Genomic DNA, 15867 nt, shown 5'->3' on the forward strand with positions numbered 1-15867 from the left:
GTATATATGTGTGTGTATATATATATATGTATATATGTGTGTTTATACATGTGTATATGTGTGTATATATATTTGTATATATATATATGTATATATACATGGTGTGTATGAAAAGTTTTGCACCTTTAAGTCTTGTCCTTTCATCAGAAGTCTTGTGCCATGTTTTTGTTTTTTTTAAGGCTCAAGACTTTTCATACAACCCTCGTATTTTCTCATTATTTTGTTTGTATAATCTGCTATGGTTCCATTATTTTCCCTTTATTTTCAGGAATTACATGCTCACATTAATGCAGCCGTATCTCAAAAAACCTTACAAGATGTCTCAAAAGGAAGAATGTTACCTGTTGAAGAATATCAAATCAAAACTTCCGTGCATGACAGTGAGGAAAACAGAGATTTTCAGAGATTGGAAAAGTAAGTGTTCTAGTTGTATAAATTCTCATTGAAATATAACTTAAATATTGATTACTTGATTGCCAGTGCTGCTAGACTGGCTCCTGTGTGGGTGACACGTAAAATACACCATTTTGAGTGTGGCTGTTGCCAGTACCTCCTGACTGGCCTTCGTGCCGGTGGCACATAAAAGCACCCACTACACTCTTGGAGTGGTTGGCATTAGGAAGGGCATCCAGCTGTAGAAAGTCTGCCAAATCAAATTGAAGCCTGGTGTAGCCATCTGGTCTACCAGTCCTCAGTCAAATTGTCCAACCCATGCTAGCATGGAAAGCGGACGATGATGATGATCAATCCCAATACCTATTTTTTAGACTGATACTTATTCTATCAGTTCTTTTTACCAGACTGCTAAGTTATTGTGACATAAATAACACCAGTTGTCAAGCCGTGGGGGAGAGACAAACACACACACATGTATATATATATATAGGCACAAGCATGGTTGTGTGGTAAGAAGTTTGCTTCCCAACTACATGGTCTCAAGTTCAAGCCCACTGCTTGGCACCTTGGTGACTTCTAATACCGCCAGACTGGCCAAAACGTTTTGAGTGGATTTGGTAGACAGAAAATGAAAGAAGCCTGTCATGTGTATGTTATTGTCACCTTGCCTTGACTTCATGTGATAGTTGTAATTGAATGTCATCATCATGTAAGTAGTGTTCTTTGTTCCCAATCTTGTGTGAAAACATGTCTGGTCATGGGGCATATTATTTTAGTGGGAAACAGGTGAGTGGGGTTGGTGACAAGAAGAGCATCTGGCTGTAGAAAATTTTCCTCAACAAATTCTCTCCAACAGAAAGCATGAAAAGTGGATTTTAGATTGATATATGCACAATGGGCTTCCTCACAATTTCCATTTATTAAATTCACAAGGTATTGGTCAGCCTGTGGCTATAATAGAAAGCACTAAAGTGGAACTGAATCCTAAACTAAGTGAATGCAATAAAAGCTTCTTAACCTTACAGCTATACCTGTATTATTTTTTTAAGCGAATATGTGTCATCTTTGGTTATTATGTATTCATCCATGTATCCATCTCACTCAATACATGTATATTTATTTCTGTTTTGTTTTCAGATGCTTTGATATTTTCAAAAAAATCCATGAAGTCACAGATAATGAGAAAGCAATATATAAGGTTTTTTTTTCCTTGTAAATTTTTTTACATTCATTATTAAATCCTTGATTTTATATATGCTGATGATGGCTATGTTGTTCATTATTTCTTAATCACCTATTCTCAGTATTTCCACTGATAAGCTGATTATCTGACTATTTTATATACTCTGATTACACTTAATGATATTTATAACTATTCTTGATGATAAATTTGAGATATTTTTTCATCATCAAAAGCAGTGAGCTGACAAAAATTAATGCATTAGACAAAATTGCTTACCTGCATTATTAAGTTCTGAATTCAAATTCTACCAAGGTCAACTTTGTTTTTCATCCTTTTCAAACTGACTTACCCCTCTGCTAAAGATTGCTGGCTTTGTGCCAAAATTAAAAAGGATATTTCTTCATCAACATTTCTATTATTTTTCTCATGATCTCGCTAATGTAATCTTTTTTGTATGGGTCAACCATAACACTTTAGTTCTAGGCATTTTCTTGGTTTAGATTTTTCAGTATTTTTCTATTGTTGAAACAATATTTCTTACATGAAAGTATTTTATTCCATTTCTTAAATATTCTATTGAATTCCTATTTTCAACTATGGCATTTTTCTTACTGTTTCTCTAATTAATAAAATTGCTCGTTGGTGTTACAATGTTGTAACTTCATTTACTTTGATTTTCTATCCTTTGTCGCTTGTAGGATACCCTATCATTTCTTTTACCAACATCACTCTAGCTTTATTTCTCTATGTAATTTTTATCAATCCTCTTTTATATGTCACATTGCAGTTGCTGTCTATCAGATAATAGTATATAATGTGTATTATTCTGAGTTAATAGATAATGTTTTATTCTCTACTGATGTTAACTAGGTAACCTATGATGTGATCCATGATTTCTGCAAAGACAATGTCAAATATCTTGAACTGAGAACTACACCAAGAGCGGAAATCAGCACTGGTATGACAAGAAGATCATATGTTGATTCAGTACTTGCTGCCATAAAGGATTGTAAAACAGAAAATATTGATATCGATGTTAGATTGCTATTGTCTATTGACAGGAAGACAAATACTGACATTGCACAAGAAATTGTCAGTATTGCTAGCGAATTACAACAGAACTCTGATGGAATTGTTCTTGGAATTGATTTTAGTGGTGATCCAAAGGTCAGTTTATTTTTATTGTGAAACATTCATCTGAAATTAATGATGGGTTTTAAATAAATTACAGATATATTTTTCTACACTAGTTGGCATTGAAAGTATTATTGTAACCAACCAGATAATGAAACGAGTTTTTGTATTTCAAGACAAAGTTTAGCATCACCTCACCATACAGAACAAAGAATGGATAACAGGCCGGTGAGGAAGATATTTTTCTAGTATATGAGTGACAGTTGAAAATTGAGTAATGTTGACATGTTCGATACTAAATTGAGAATGAAGAATCATAAACCATCATTATTATGGCTGTCTTTACTGATCAAAACTCTTAATTTGATTGGATTTTGACTGCATCCAATCAGATGAATTCATCCTTTTACAACTCACAAGGAACAACTTCAAACCTTGCTATCTATATGCAGGTGAACTGAGGTATGTAGCATCAAGTGCACTGTCTTGAGGCCACTACTTTTCATAGTGGCCTTCTCAGATATGTCCTTATCCACACAGAGAGCCACCCTTGCATGCTATGCAGATGACATTAAAGTCTCACAGGTATACAAAACCCTGAAGATGACACGAACCTGCAGCAAGAGTTATATGCAAATACAAGTGGGCTGATGGCAATAATATGTTATTCAATGCTGGACACTTCCAAGCCCTTCTCTGTTAGCAGACAAAATATATTATATCTGGAGGGATTGCAGTTCCAGAATCACAATTAATGACCTGAATACCACATGAGTAGTGAGGAATCCTTCTTTCTCTTCAGTTCCGTTGCCACCAGGATATGCTATGTCAATTATCAGGCAAGTTTTTGTCTTTTATTTTCACTACAACAATGTCAGGTTTTCAATATTTAATCTGATGGTCGCATTGAATCATTGCATCCTACAGGATTTTGCAATCCTCATTTAGCCATACCTGTAATTTAAAGAGCCACCTTGTCAAACACTATCACACTGGTTTTAGCTGATGATTACGTTTAGGGTACATGTGCCTGTGTCCTAATTAGCCATTTACATGCTAATTCAATGTGAAAGCAGCCTAGTTAATTGAACAACTGGAATACTCATAGATGAAAGCAATAAATTTGTGGAGCAATGGTTAGTGAAAAGGAATGTAATATATGTGGCTCAAAAAAGTAACTATTGATTTCTTAAGTGAGACACTTAATCCGATTTTTATGCTACAACTTAATATTGATCATATATATTGCTGTCCCCTCTAATATATAGTCAAATCAGTTTGGTTTATGTTTCAATTTGATGGACAAGTAGAATTTACTAATTGAGTCATCAACATTCCTTACAATGTTTACATTGACAGAAACCGTCAATTAATCAAATTAGTATTTTCAGATATTGTACAACTATTTATTTTGTTTTCAGATTAATGATGCCAGAGACTTTATACCAGTATTAAAGGATGCCAAGGCACGTGGCCTAAAGCTAGCTGTTCATATTGCTGAGGTTCATATATTTTTATTTTATATTTATATATCTTTTGTGCAGGTTCCTTACTGATTTAAACACCAATATCTCTAAAAGTAAAGTTTTTCATTAAGACTCTTCATTTACCTTTCATGCTTGTATCCATGTTGTAATTAGTAGACTAAATCAAGTATATTCGTTGAACATCTTAACAAGGAATTTTATTGTAGAGTCACTGTTATCATCATTCAAATATTTTTCCCTGTGTTAAAGTTTGCTGTTAATTTATTCCTATATGTCTCAGACCAAAATCATTTGGGAGATCAAGTTATTCTAATAACCATGATATTTTCTTTATTTAAGTATTTCATTTTAAGACTTCTTTAGTCTATCCTTATTTTTGCATTCTTTCAACTAGTATCAGCCTCACTACTACGTTTACCAACATATTAACAGTACTAACTCATATGATATTGACCACCAGCCTGCTCTTCTCATGTTTAGACCTAGTCATTTCTATGGACACTGTCTAAGGAATATCATTTTACATTCTGTCTCTTGGGTTTTTATTGTGTTGAGTCAAAAGTTTTGCAATATTTTGCTAACTTATTTGCTTTATTCATCAAGTTACAACAAAAGCAGCTTAGCATTCATGGCTTGCTTTCTGCATTGACAACACTTCATCAACCAAGAGAGGATGGAAGATTCAGTGAAGGAGTTCTTTGCCTTGAATGACAAGGACTGGTATCAGCATGGGATCAAAGAGCTAGCGTAAAGGTGGTTTCAGACGGTGCAACATGATGGCCTCTACTTTGAATGCTTTTGTTTTAACCTGACGAATAAAGCAAATATGTTACCTAAATATTGCAAAACTTTTGACTTAACACAGTATTTCAAAGCATCATCAACCAAACTGGATGATTATGACAAGGGAATTGACAAGACAGATGAAGAGAAGTCTCTGCTGGATGTCCACTAAACTTCCCTCCCCCTACAAAATATTTGAATGATAATAGTTTGAAAACAATTATATTTTCATCTTTTTATTTGCTTTAATAGGATAAGAAGATAACGAAGTTTGAATTGTTATATTTGAATTATTTCCATAGGCATTACTGTTTTAAACTTTTGCTGCATACATTTCAAACACAAAAAGCAAACTTGGACTGGGCTCATTTCAAATATTTTAATTAAAACGATCTCACTCTAACCAGGTACAAAATGCACCAGAATCTCAACAGCTTCTCCTTGTAGAACCAGATAGGATTGGTCATGGTACTTTCCTTCACCCTCATGTTGGGGGTACACAAGAAATGGTGGACTTGGTCAAATCAAAAAATATTCCAATTGGTAAGAGAAAAAACAATTTATCTCAGTTCTTTCATTTTGAGACAGTTTGGACTATTTAATTCTTTAAAATTAAAATAGTAATTTCGCACATAATTCTTCCTGAATGTAAATAAGTTATTCTGTGCTTTTCTTCAGAATGTTGCATAACATCTAACCTGAAATCTGGTACTGTTGCAAGTACAGACAAACATCACTTTGGATTCTGGTATCGACAGAATCATCCAGTCATCATTGCGGTAAGTTAATTAGTTATTTAATAAATTCAAAAATTTTTGTTTTTAATTGCGAACAAAGAACAAGGGTTTAAAGTTTTCTAGATGGAAACAATCAAGAGGTAGGTAGAGTTGGCATATTGTTAGCAGAGAAATGCATAGAAAAGGTAATTGAGGCAGTCAAAGTGATAGATGAACAACACGATGGTGATTTACATCTCTGTTTATACATCATTTCTTCTGTTAAAACTACCCCAAGTAGTGTCTCAACAGAAAGACCAGCCATTGAAGTTGACAGTAGTATAGTAGAAAACACATATATATGAAAGAAAGTGGAAGGCTGATGGTCTATCAGGAACACCCAGTGACTGACTGGTATAGTAATAGTATAATGAACAATTACTACTACAAAGGCAAAGGAGATGCACTAGAGAGCAGTAATTACAGAGGCACTGAATTGTTGGACTAGGTTATATAATTAATGGAAAAAATTATAACAGTAAGTCCCTATATTTAGCATTTGTTGACCTAGAGAAGGCTTTGACAGAGTTTCATTCTCTGTATTTGTGGAGGCTCTTAAAGAAACTAGACATAGTGAGTCATCAGTGTCAGGAAGGGCATCCGGCCGTAGAAAACCATGTCAAATTAGACTGGATTCTGGTGCAGCCTTCCAGCATGCCAGCCCTGGTCAAATCGTCCAGCCCATGCCAGCATGGACAACAGATATTAAATGATGTTGATGAAATGGAAAAAAGGACAAATAATTCATTCTAGTTTTTCTCACTGTACGATCATCTTTGATTTCACACAAGTCTAAAGAAGAACTATTGAAAAGCCATAGAATGGTAACCACTGCAAATCAAGCATAAGGTCTGTGTGTGAATCAGGTGTTTATCAAGGTAATGTGCAGGTAGTAGTGGTCTGATAAAAAATAACAGAAAAAAAAGAAAAAAATCATAAAGGAACCATCACTAAATATTATCACTCCAAAATATGAAAGTATTTGAGGAAATGGAAATTTGTATGTTTTAACCTTAATTTATGATAGATTTTGAGTAACATTTTCTTGTATTTATTTCAGACTGATGGTGCAGGAATATTCAACACATACCTTTCAAAAGAATATGGCTTAGTTGCAGAGGCATTTTCTTTGACAAAAGAGAATGTTTGGGAACTTTCTTACAATTCCATTGATTATATTTTTGCCAATGAAGATACTAAAAATAGGCTTAAATTGAAATGGAAAGAAATCAAAGGTTCAATTTAAAAACATTTTCCCCCTCATTTTGAAAGTAGCATAAAATAATTGTGAGGGCACGATGGTGGACTACTAACCTTATCGGTCTAAGTTCATATGTTACAATTTATCCACCATTCGAATTGAAACAAATGCTCTCCAGTTTTATTTTACAGTTCAGTGGTTAATGGTTTTAACAAATAAATCATTTATGCATTCAGAGAAGAATGCATGTAAAAGACAACAAAAAAAAAAAAATGTGAATTGACATTATAGAATAGAGAAAAGCATTATAATCAAATAAAGCAAGAATCTTTCACATCTGTATTTCCTAAGCTAAAATATTAGTTGGTGAGAATCATTATCATCATTTAACATGTTTTCCATCACATGTCCAAACCAATATAGTCTACTCTCTTGCATCTGATTCCTTCCATGTCCAACTTTCCTTATACAGACACATGCCTACAAGTATATGGTACATGGAAGAGAGTAGCCAAAATATATATATCCATACCCACAACTCAGGTGGAGTACATGAGTTGCCAGGGAAGCAATCCATGTATGTTTAAATAGAAATGGTGATGGAAATGGGGGAGGGATGGTGGGTGTAAAGGGTTTGCAAAATGGACGCTGTCTTTAGGATCTGCACAAATCTATTAATAGTCTCCTCATTGTTATACGAACTTTTAAAAATATGCATACCTTTTAGTCAGCATATTTATCATACAAACATTTATGCAATAAATGAGAATGAAGAAGAAAAGCTGCAGAGTCTGTGGTTGCCAAAGTAACTGTTCAGAAAGAAAAGAAAATGGTGATGAACTGACATGTTAATATTTCTATAGTAAATTTCTTTTTATATTCCATTTTGTAGACAATAGCATCGTTAGTTACAGATTGCCAATGGCACAATCATAGCATTTACAATAGTAAGAATGACAAAAAAATATCAAAACATTTTTGCTTGAAAGTACTAGTTTATTGGCTACTTGGTATACATGAACACACACACACACACACAATAGGTTTCTACACAGTTTTCATTTACTAAATTCTACTAACAGGCATAGGAGTGGCTGTGTGGTAAGTAGCTTGCTTATGAACCACATGGTTCCGGGTTCAGTCCCACTGCATGGCATCTTGGGCAAGTGTCTTCTACTATAGCCTCGGGCCGACCAAAGCCTTGTGAGAGGATTTGGGAGACGGAAACTAAAAGAAGCCCATCATATATATATATGAATGTATGTTTGTGTGTCTGCGTTTGTCCCCCCAACATTGCATGGTGATATAAGTTGGTTCAGTCAGATTAAGATGAATGCTAAAACCACATTGCTTTGTAACATTATAGAAATATAATACTTCAATTAAAGGAGCAAAGTTCAGAGCCACAAAAATTATGGCTAAGGCTCACATCTGTTGATTTGAAACTCAAAAGCCAAATGTAAAGAAAGAGTGGTGTTCATGCCTGAACAATTGTAAAACAGATTTATTACAGTTGAAAATGCCAAAAGTTAAAATTGATGATGATCATCATCATCGTTTAACGTCTGCTTTCCATGCTAGCATGGGTTGGACGATTTGACCGAGGACTGGTGAACCAGATGGCTACACCAGACTCTGATCTGATTTGGCAGAGTTTCTACAGCTGGATGCCCTTCCTAACGCTAACCACTCCGAAAGTGTAGTGGGTGCTTAAAAAATATAATTATAGAAATAGGTTTTCATGATAGCTAAATTTCCAAAGTTTTGTATGAACCATGTCCATCACCTACTTTCAGTTTTTAGTTGGAATTATGTTGCTAGGGGAAAAAAAAAAAACTGAGAATGTAACAACTTCACATTCTTTTGCAAGAATAAATCATTTACAGCAAATTTTAGTCAATTAAATTAAAATGATAAAAGTGCTGAGTAACCTCATGTTAGAAAATTGTACTTTTGAAAATAAACGTTTCTCTTTTAACCTCACCTGAGAGCTGAAGAGTTTTTCTTTTTTACAAATAAAATATCCATGTTCATACAGATGCATTTTCAGGAATTATGTCAATGCTATTTCAAATCCATTTACTGCAGGTGTAAAGTTAACTGCAAAGGGCATTCGCTGCTCGTGTTACATTGTCGAAACAGCTGAGCATGCTGCCATGCAACGTCACCTTGTCCACCATGGAGCTGTGCTGATAAACATACAGTTTTGCTTCCTTTTATATCACTGATATTGTGTAGGGAACCACCTGATTGAAAAATAGTTTATGTTTACAAATCATTCCAATTATTAATGGCACAACAAATTTTGAACTATATATATATATATATCATATGATTATATGTTAGCAAGCTGTATATCATATTTAAAACATATATAACTGTTGAAAGCCTTCTAACCTGGTATTTGTTTAGAGAAAGCATCACTTACAGATGTATAAAGCTAAAAAAACACACAAATATATTAGTAGCATATGAAAAACACACAGCAGAGGTGGTAGCATTCCTAAATCTGGATTTTTGCTTACTAGGGCTTCATCAGTAGCAGGTATCCAATGAATGCCCAGTGAAACTTGTTAATTGTTAAACAGTGATTGAAAGGCTACAGATGTCGCATTAAGCCAGTGGGCTCAATAAAAAAATTTTTTATGAGCAACAGAAGCAGTATTAGTTCAAATAAGCGACCTGTATATCATACTTTAAGCATATATACTGTTGAACATTTCTTGTCTGCTGTTGAAATATCTGAAATTTTTAGATAGGTGCAGGAGTGGCTGTGTCGTGAGTAGCTTGGGTAAGGGGAAGAGTACAGCTATCAGCTGAGTCCATCATCGAGATTGTGCTGCCTTCTTCCCTTAGCGGGGAAAGGAAGGCCTGTTTTTACTGCGTGGTAGCCATTTTAAAAGAAACGGTACGGAAGACACGAGCTATCCTCATTCATTCTCGCCAAATTGTCTCTCTTGCACACCACAACTGATGCTTCTTAGGCCCAACTTTTCTCTCAAGGTACTTACATTCTGTTGAGAGAGAAGTTGGACCTAAGAAGCATCAGTTGTGATATATATATATATATATATATATATATATATATATATATATATATATATATATATATATATATATATATATATATATACATACTTTCATTACAATGAGAGGTTGTTGTTATTGAGAGACAAATACAGCGAGAGAGAGAGAGTGTATGTGTGAAATATAGATAGATATCATTATACTAATTTGCAAGCTTTGACTGAAAGCACGAATAAGAGATACAATCAAGCAATGAGATGCACAGTTATTCTAAACAGAGGAAGCGTCCAATAAGCCAGCAAGTATGGTATACTGTTAGTAATAATTTAACCTTAAAAAGTGTGAAAAAGTATATATTGCATGAAAAAAACCATAAAGTCGTAGATGATATTTACAATTCCCCGAATATAAGGTGGTTTCTGTGAACAAATATTAGTTCCACGAATAAGCAGGGGTACACTATATGCAAAAGAAGTTTGCCAGTGTCCTGTGATGTGAGGACCAGAGACCTAAGAAGTTCTGGACTGCAAGACAGTGTGTCTGAGAACATTGTAATGGTATGGGAGAGAAGCATGTTTGGATTGTTGATGGTACATTTATACTTGGTGATTCTACTATGAAAGACTGCTAAATGTGGAGAATGTATGGGAGAAGGAGAATCTTTCTAAAGTGGACCCAACTGAAGGACCAGCTATCTAAGTTGACAGTAGCATGACCCTGATCATCATTGTTTAACGTAGGACGGTTGACAGGAGCCAACCACATAGAAGACTACCCCAAGATACTGTGTCTATTTTGGCAGGGTTCTTACAGCTGGATGCCCTTTCTAACGTCAACCACTCTGCAGAGTAGACTCAATGCTTTTTATGTAACACTAGCACAGGCGAGGTTAGTTTTGGCATGATTTTTACAGCTGGATGCCCTTCCAAATGCCAACCACTTTACAGTGTGGGCTGGATGCTTTTTATATGGCACCAGTACTGGCAGGGTCACCAAGTAACTTGCAAGACAAGGAATTTTGAGAGAGGCAGGGTATTTGAGGAAGGGAACTTGTGTCAGATGATGAAAGGTTAGAGTGATAGAAGGCAAAGAAAGCCACTGGCCCATCAGGAATTACTGCCGAGATGCTTAAATATCTGGCAGATGGGATATGGCCTACTTACCTGTATAGTTAATCAGGTTGTTCAGGAAGGAGTCATACCCAATGACTGGCACAGTGACATTATAGCAAACTGCTACAAAGGTAAAAGTAATGCCTTAGAAGTAATTATAGAAGCATCAAATTGTTGGATCAAGTCATGAAAGCTACAGACTTTCAAATCTCGCTATGATCAACTTTTATTCTTCAAGGGTCAATAAAGTAAAGTACCAGTCAGAAAAAGAATTGATCATCATTGATTATATTCTCTCCATAAAGTTTGAGGCCTTAATCAGAAATCAACATTGATGTTTTATGTTTTTCTCAATAGTTTACAAATGACATACCTTTAATAGCCCAGATTCTATTCTTATCATTTTTTAACTGCCATAAAACATCACCATTCTCAAATGTTTCACTTGATACGAACACTTCAAGCTTGGCAATTGTTAGTCCACATTCTAAAACAGAAGTTGAAAAAAGTAGAAGTGAAATTTTGGGTAAAAGGAACAGGCATGTTAACACATGGATAAATGTGCAACTTCATTTTAATTTCTAAGCAGGTTTAGTTAAGCTATGAAACTCAAACAACCACATTTTAAGAAATTAAGATAATTGATCAAACCCTGGAAGAGCAACAGGAAAAACTATTTATTTTTTGCAATGACTGCTTGTAGGAGTTGCAAGGTGAAGTTTATTACAATATATACTAGTATTTATGCTTATGTTTCAAAGGGATTCTTTGTTTATTATTGCAGCTAAGGAGACATAACTATCCTTAGTTCATGCAGTTTATCTTGAATTTGACAGGAATTTGACAGCTGGTTAATTCTTGGTAGTCTTTATTTAGCATCTAACAGTTTGCCAACATGGAAATTGATTAAGTGAGGAGGAGGAGGCAGGGAATTGATTGCTTAGTATTAATGCAATAAATACAAAGTTTGAAAACTTAAATGCTATAGTATGTCGCAGCAATACTTGAAATAAAGAATGGCATGTTAATAGTAAATATGTGAGAAAAAATTATAAGATGTCAGGAAAGAATGCTAAATGGACATTGGTGCATGATTGTAAGAGGTAGGTTTAAATACAATCTATGATAACTTTATTAGGCTTTTTGTGATTGCTATGTGATAAGTGACTAATAAGTTGTTGCTAAGTACACACATTTAGAAAATGAATACATTGATTACACAAATCATACTAGATTATTTTGAAAAGCAATAGTGGTAGTATTTGTTTTATATTTACAAACATCATTTACAAGCCAAACTAAAATAAACTTCTCTCACTAAACTTTTAAAAATCCAATCAAATTTGATTAAAATCTAAATAGTAATATGAAGCAATATAGAGTTGAGAAGTTTCCCAGCTAATATAGATAAATTTACAACAACCCAATTGGACAAGTAAAACTATCATTAAAAGTTAGCTTATCAGAAACAACAATAATGATAGCAACATACAGTCCTCCCACTTGTAAGAAAATATGCTTCAAAATAAACAAGCCATTCAAAATCTCAGCTATTTTAAATTTTCATTGATATCCATCAACAAAAAAAGACAATTTCTTGATTTGTGTCCTGGAATTATAAAGGAATCCAAACATTCCTGATCTAAAGTGTGTTTATAAAAGGACAGGAAAGACGGATGTGTCTTTACAAAGTAGAATGGATGTAATTTCTTTTGTGATCTCTACAGCTGTAAGGATCATAAGTTATAACAGAATAGGGTACTCAGATTATAATATCAAATAGATACACAGTAGAGTTATGATACAAAACTACAGTTCTAGTTGTTTTGACTAACATGAAGAACATAATAAAATTAGACATAAAAACATTTCTATTTGAAGCAAAAGTAATGCCAGCTAATATAGATGTTTCAACAACTATCCATTAAGTAAAATATCAATAAAAATCAACTTACCTGAAACATCAAATTTCCAACTCACTTCACCAAATTCACAACCTTCAACTCGAGATAAGTAAACCTTTTTCCAATCATTTTCTTCTTTGCGAAAAATATCTTTATAAGAGAATAGTAGCGATTGCCAACAATGAATTTCTGATTTACTAGAATAAGGGCGATAATAAATATCGTTGGCACAGCTATATTTCACATACAAGCATTTAGATTGCTGTTCTGCTTTATCTGGTTTAAAAATATAAGGTGTGTGCTTCTTTGTTTCACCACGCTGAAGGCGCCAAGCCAAAGATCCAGTTGTTCTGCCTTGTAATTCATCAGACTTGGGTGTTCTATGAGATGAGAATTCAGTAAGTTCTTTGGTAAATCTAGATGTTATTAATTCTTTCCTTTCTTGTGATAAATGAAGACTCTGCTCTGTTCGTATTTTTTCCAAAGTTTGTTGGAGCCATTTTTCACTTACTTTTGTTCTTTTCTGTTTAACTTTCTCATGTTGAACAGAATATCGCCAAGTTACATCTTGAGTATCATCTCTTGAGAACCCAATAATGTAGCTGATCTCAACCTTCCATCCTGCTTCATACAATAAAGGTTTATCACAAACATTTTCACATGGATCACAATGGAGCCAACGATCTTGACATTCTGAAAAAACCTCAGTCCACACATGGTCTGTCCAGCTAACCACAAGACGAGCTTCAAATCCCATGGCCCTACAACATAATGTAAAGCAATTTGCCCATTCACCACATCTACCTTGTCTGGTTTCAAGCAATTTTTCAGGACTATTATACCTAGGGAACCGAGTAATAACATTGCATAAAGGGCATGAATATAATTCCACATTTCCAGCTTCCCAGTAGCTTTCTTCTTTGTTAGGATGATCAGAACCAACAGCTATGACATCTTTACAACTGCAGAATGTACACGATTGCTTGTCAACCCATTTGAAGAATTTATTTTTGAACCAATCCAAGAGAACAATAAGTAGACAATCTTCCAAACTAACTGCATAAGAACTTTCAGCATCACAAATTGACTCTAACTTTATTTTGGCTTCTTCCTTCAGTTCTGCTGTTGGGATTATTTGACGTGCTTTGTTTAGTAGACTAAATTTTTCATACTGCCGTACTTTTTTCCCGTACATTAAAAGTCTGGAATAAAAAAATTCCTCATTCTGAAAATAAAAAATAAATTTATTTATAAAATTTATGAAACTTTCCTAAGAAAATATAAATTTAACACGAGATTAAGATGACAATATTCTGTCATATAGATCAGTTCAACCCACCCCAACATAAAAACTAAAATAAAGATTAATCTGCCAATAAGGATTATAATGACATGGACAGTGATTACAAAAGTGATGATGATGTTAATGTTTGAGAATGTACACTGATATTTAAGTTTGTATAGTCTGGTACTTTAAGTATCTACTACATGTTTTAAAGAATTTCTATTTAGCTATGATTAAAATGGTATCACTGTTTAATTAAATATACAGCTAGAACAAATAAAAAACCCTCAATAGGGTTACTTGAAGTAGCAGCTAAATCTATTTTGAATCATATAAAATCATATTTGAAAAACACTAAATATGCTATTCCTCAATATAAGATGGGACAGCCACAGTTGTAAGGTCTTTGATCACATGTCTTCTCAATAGCAGTTGATTTAAAACTACTCAACAACAACAAACATACAGCCATAAGCTGACTTAGTTCCAGTGATCATATGCTTAACAAGTGATTCAGATAAAACTAGCAAAAATAATGTGAATAAACAAAATAACAAATGCCTGTTGATCCTGTGAACAACAGTTTATGTACCGTTTGCTGAGCTATACTTGTTATTGACTGTTTTGGTTCAGATGGATTTTGGAATGAACTTGTCACTTGTTTGGGTTCATTTTCTGCCAACACAGATTTTTCCTCTGATTTCATATCTGTCTTCATTATATTTTCAATATACTTTTGAATTCTTATCAAATCAAATAGCATGTCTGATTCAGGTAAAGTAAGAAATTCATCATCCTGCAAAAAATTAAAAGAAAGCATTTCTTGTTGTTTATGTAATCAGATAGTTCATGTATGAAAGGGTGTATATATATATATATAACATTTAAAACTGATCGTTTATATTTTAACAATGGTTTACTTCACACAACACAAAGCCTAAAAGGATTGACAATCTTCAACAGCATGTCCATCTTCTTGATTTACCAACATTTTAAATTGAGTAACCCTTCATTTATGCCCACATTTCTACTGTCTCAAACACAATGGATTCTTTTCTACCCAGGACAGCACAGCAGAAGTAGCAACAACTATAAAGGCAAAGATACTCTGTAGAGAGGTAAATATAGAGGCATCAAATTGATGAATTAGATTATGAAAGCTAATGAAAGACTAATGAAGCACAATTGATTAGGTTAAAGTCAGTTAGACAAGATAAGGCAAGTTTATGCAAAGACAGAATACAACAAATGTTTTCTTGGTGGGACAACCGCAGAAGTACTTAGCTGGAAGTAAGCCCTACACTCAGCATTCATAAACATGGAGAGTGCTTTGGCCGGATTTTGTGCTTTGTAGCATAGGGTTCACAACGAAAATGAGAGAGAGAGAGAGAGAGAGAGAGAGAGAGAGAGAGAGAGCTGTGCATGCCATGTACATTCCTTTCACATGTATATATAGATGCATATCCGGGTACAGGACGTAAAAAAAAAACAAAAACGTGGACTAAAAAGGAACGGGAACATAAACAAAGCACAAAAAACGGATTGTCTGTAAAAAAAAAAGTCCGTTTTTTGTGCTTTG

General features: G+C 34.0%; 2 protein-coding genes across 4 annotated transcripts in view; one reads left to right on the top strand and one right to left on the bottom strand.

The window, feature by feature from the left end:
• The window catches only part of LOC106870933 (adenosine deaminase-like protein), a 15880-nt gene extending 6937 nt beyond the window's left edge, over positions 1-8943 (top strand). For both annotated transcript variants that reach the window (XM_052972164.1, XM_052972163.1), the window contains 7 exons: positions 269-414; positions 1534-1594; positions 2450-2746; positions 4135-4215; positions 5391-5526; positions 5662-5762; positions 6820-8943. In XM_052972164.1, coding sequence (XP_052828124.1) covers positions 269-414; positions 1534-1594; positions 2450-2746; positions 4135-4215; positions 5391-5526; positions 5662-5762; positions 6820-7005 — 1008 coding nt within the window. In that variant the 3' untranslated portion in view covers positions 7006-8943. The remainder of the gene's footprint in view (positions 1-268; positions 415-1533; positions 1595-2449; positions 2747-4134; positions 4216-5390; positions 5527-5661; positions 5763-6819) is intronic.
• The window catches only part of LOC106870946 (peptide-N(4)-(N-acetyl-beta-glucosaminyl)asparagine amidase), a 9306-nt gene continuing 1374 nt past the window's right edge, over positions 7936-15867 (bottom strand). For both annotated transcript variants that reach the window (XM_014917188.2, XM_052972162.1), the window contains exons 2-5: positions 14881-15084; positions 13055-14228; positions 11473-11586; positions 7936-9206 (exon numbers count right to left, since the gene is read on the bottom strand). In XM_014917188.2, the coding sequence (XP_014772674.1) occupies positions 9040-9206; positions 11473-11586; positions 13055-14228; positions 14881-15084 (1659 nt within the window). In that variant the 3' untranslated portion in view covers positions 7936-9039. The remainder of the gene's footprint in view (positions 9207-11472; positions 11587-13054; positions 14229-14880; positions 15085-15867) is intronic.

The sequence above is a fragment of the Octopus bimaculoides genome, chromosome 12, assembly GCF_001194135.2.
Source record: "Octopus bimaculoides isolate UCB-OBI-ISO-001 chromosome 12, ASM119413v2, whole genome shotgun sequence".
Classification (NCBI taxonomy): Eukaryota; Metazoa; Mollusca; class Cephalopoda; order Octopoda; family Octopodidae; genus Octopus; species Octopus bimaculoides.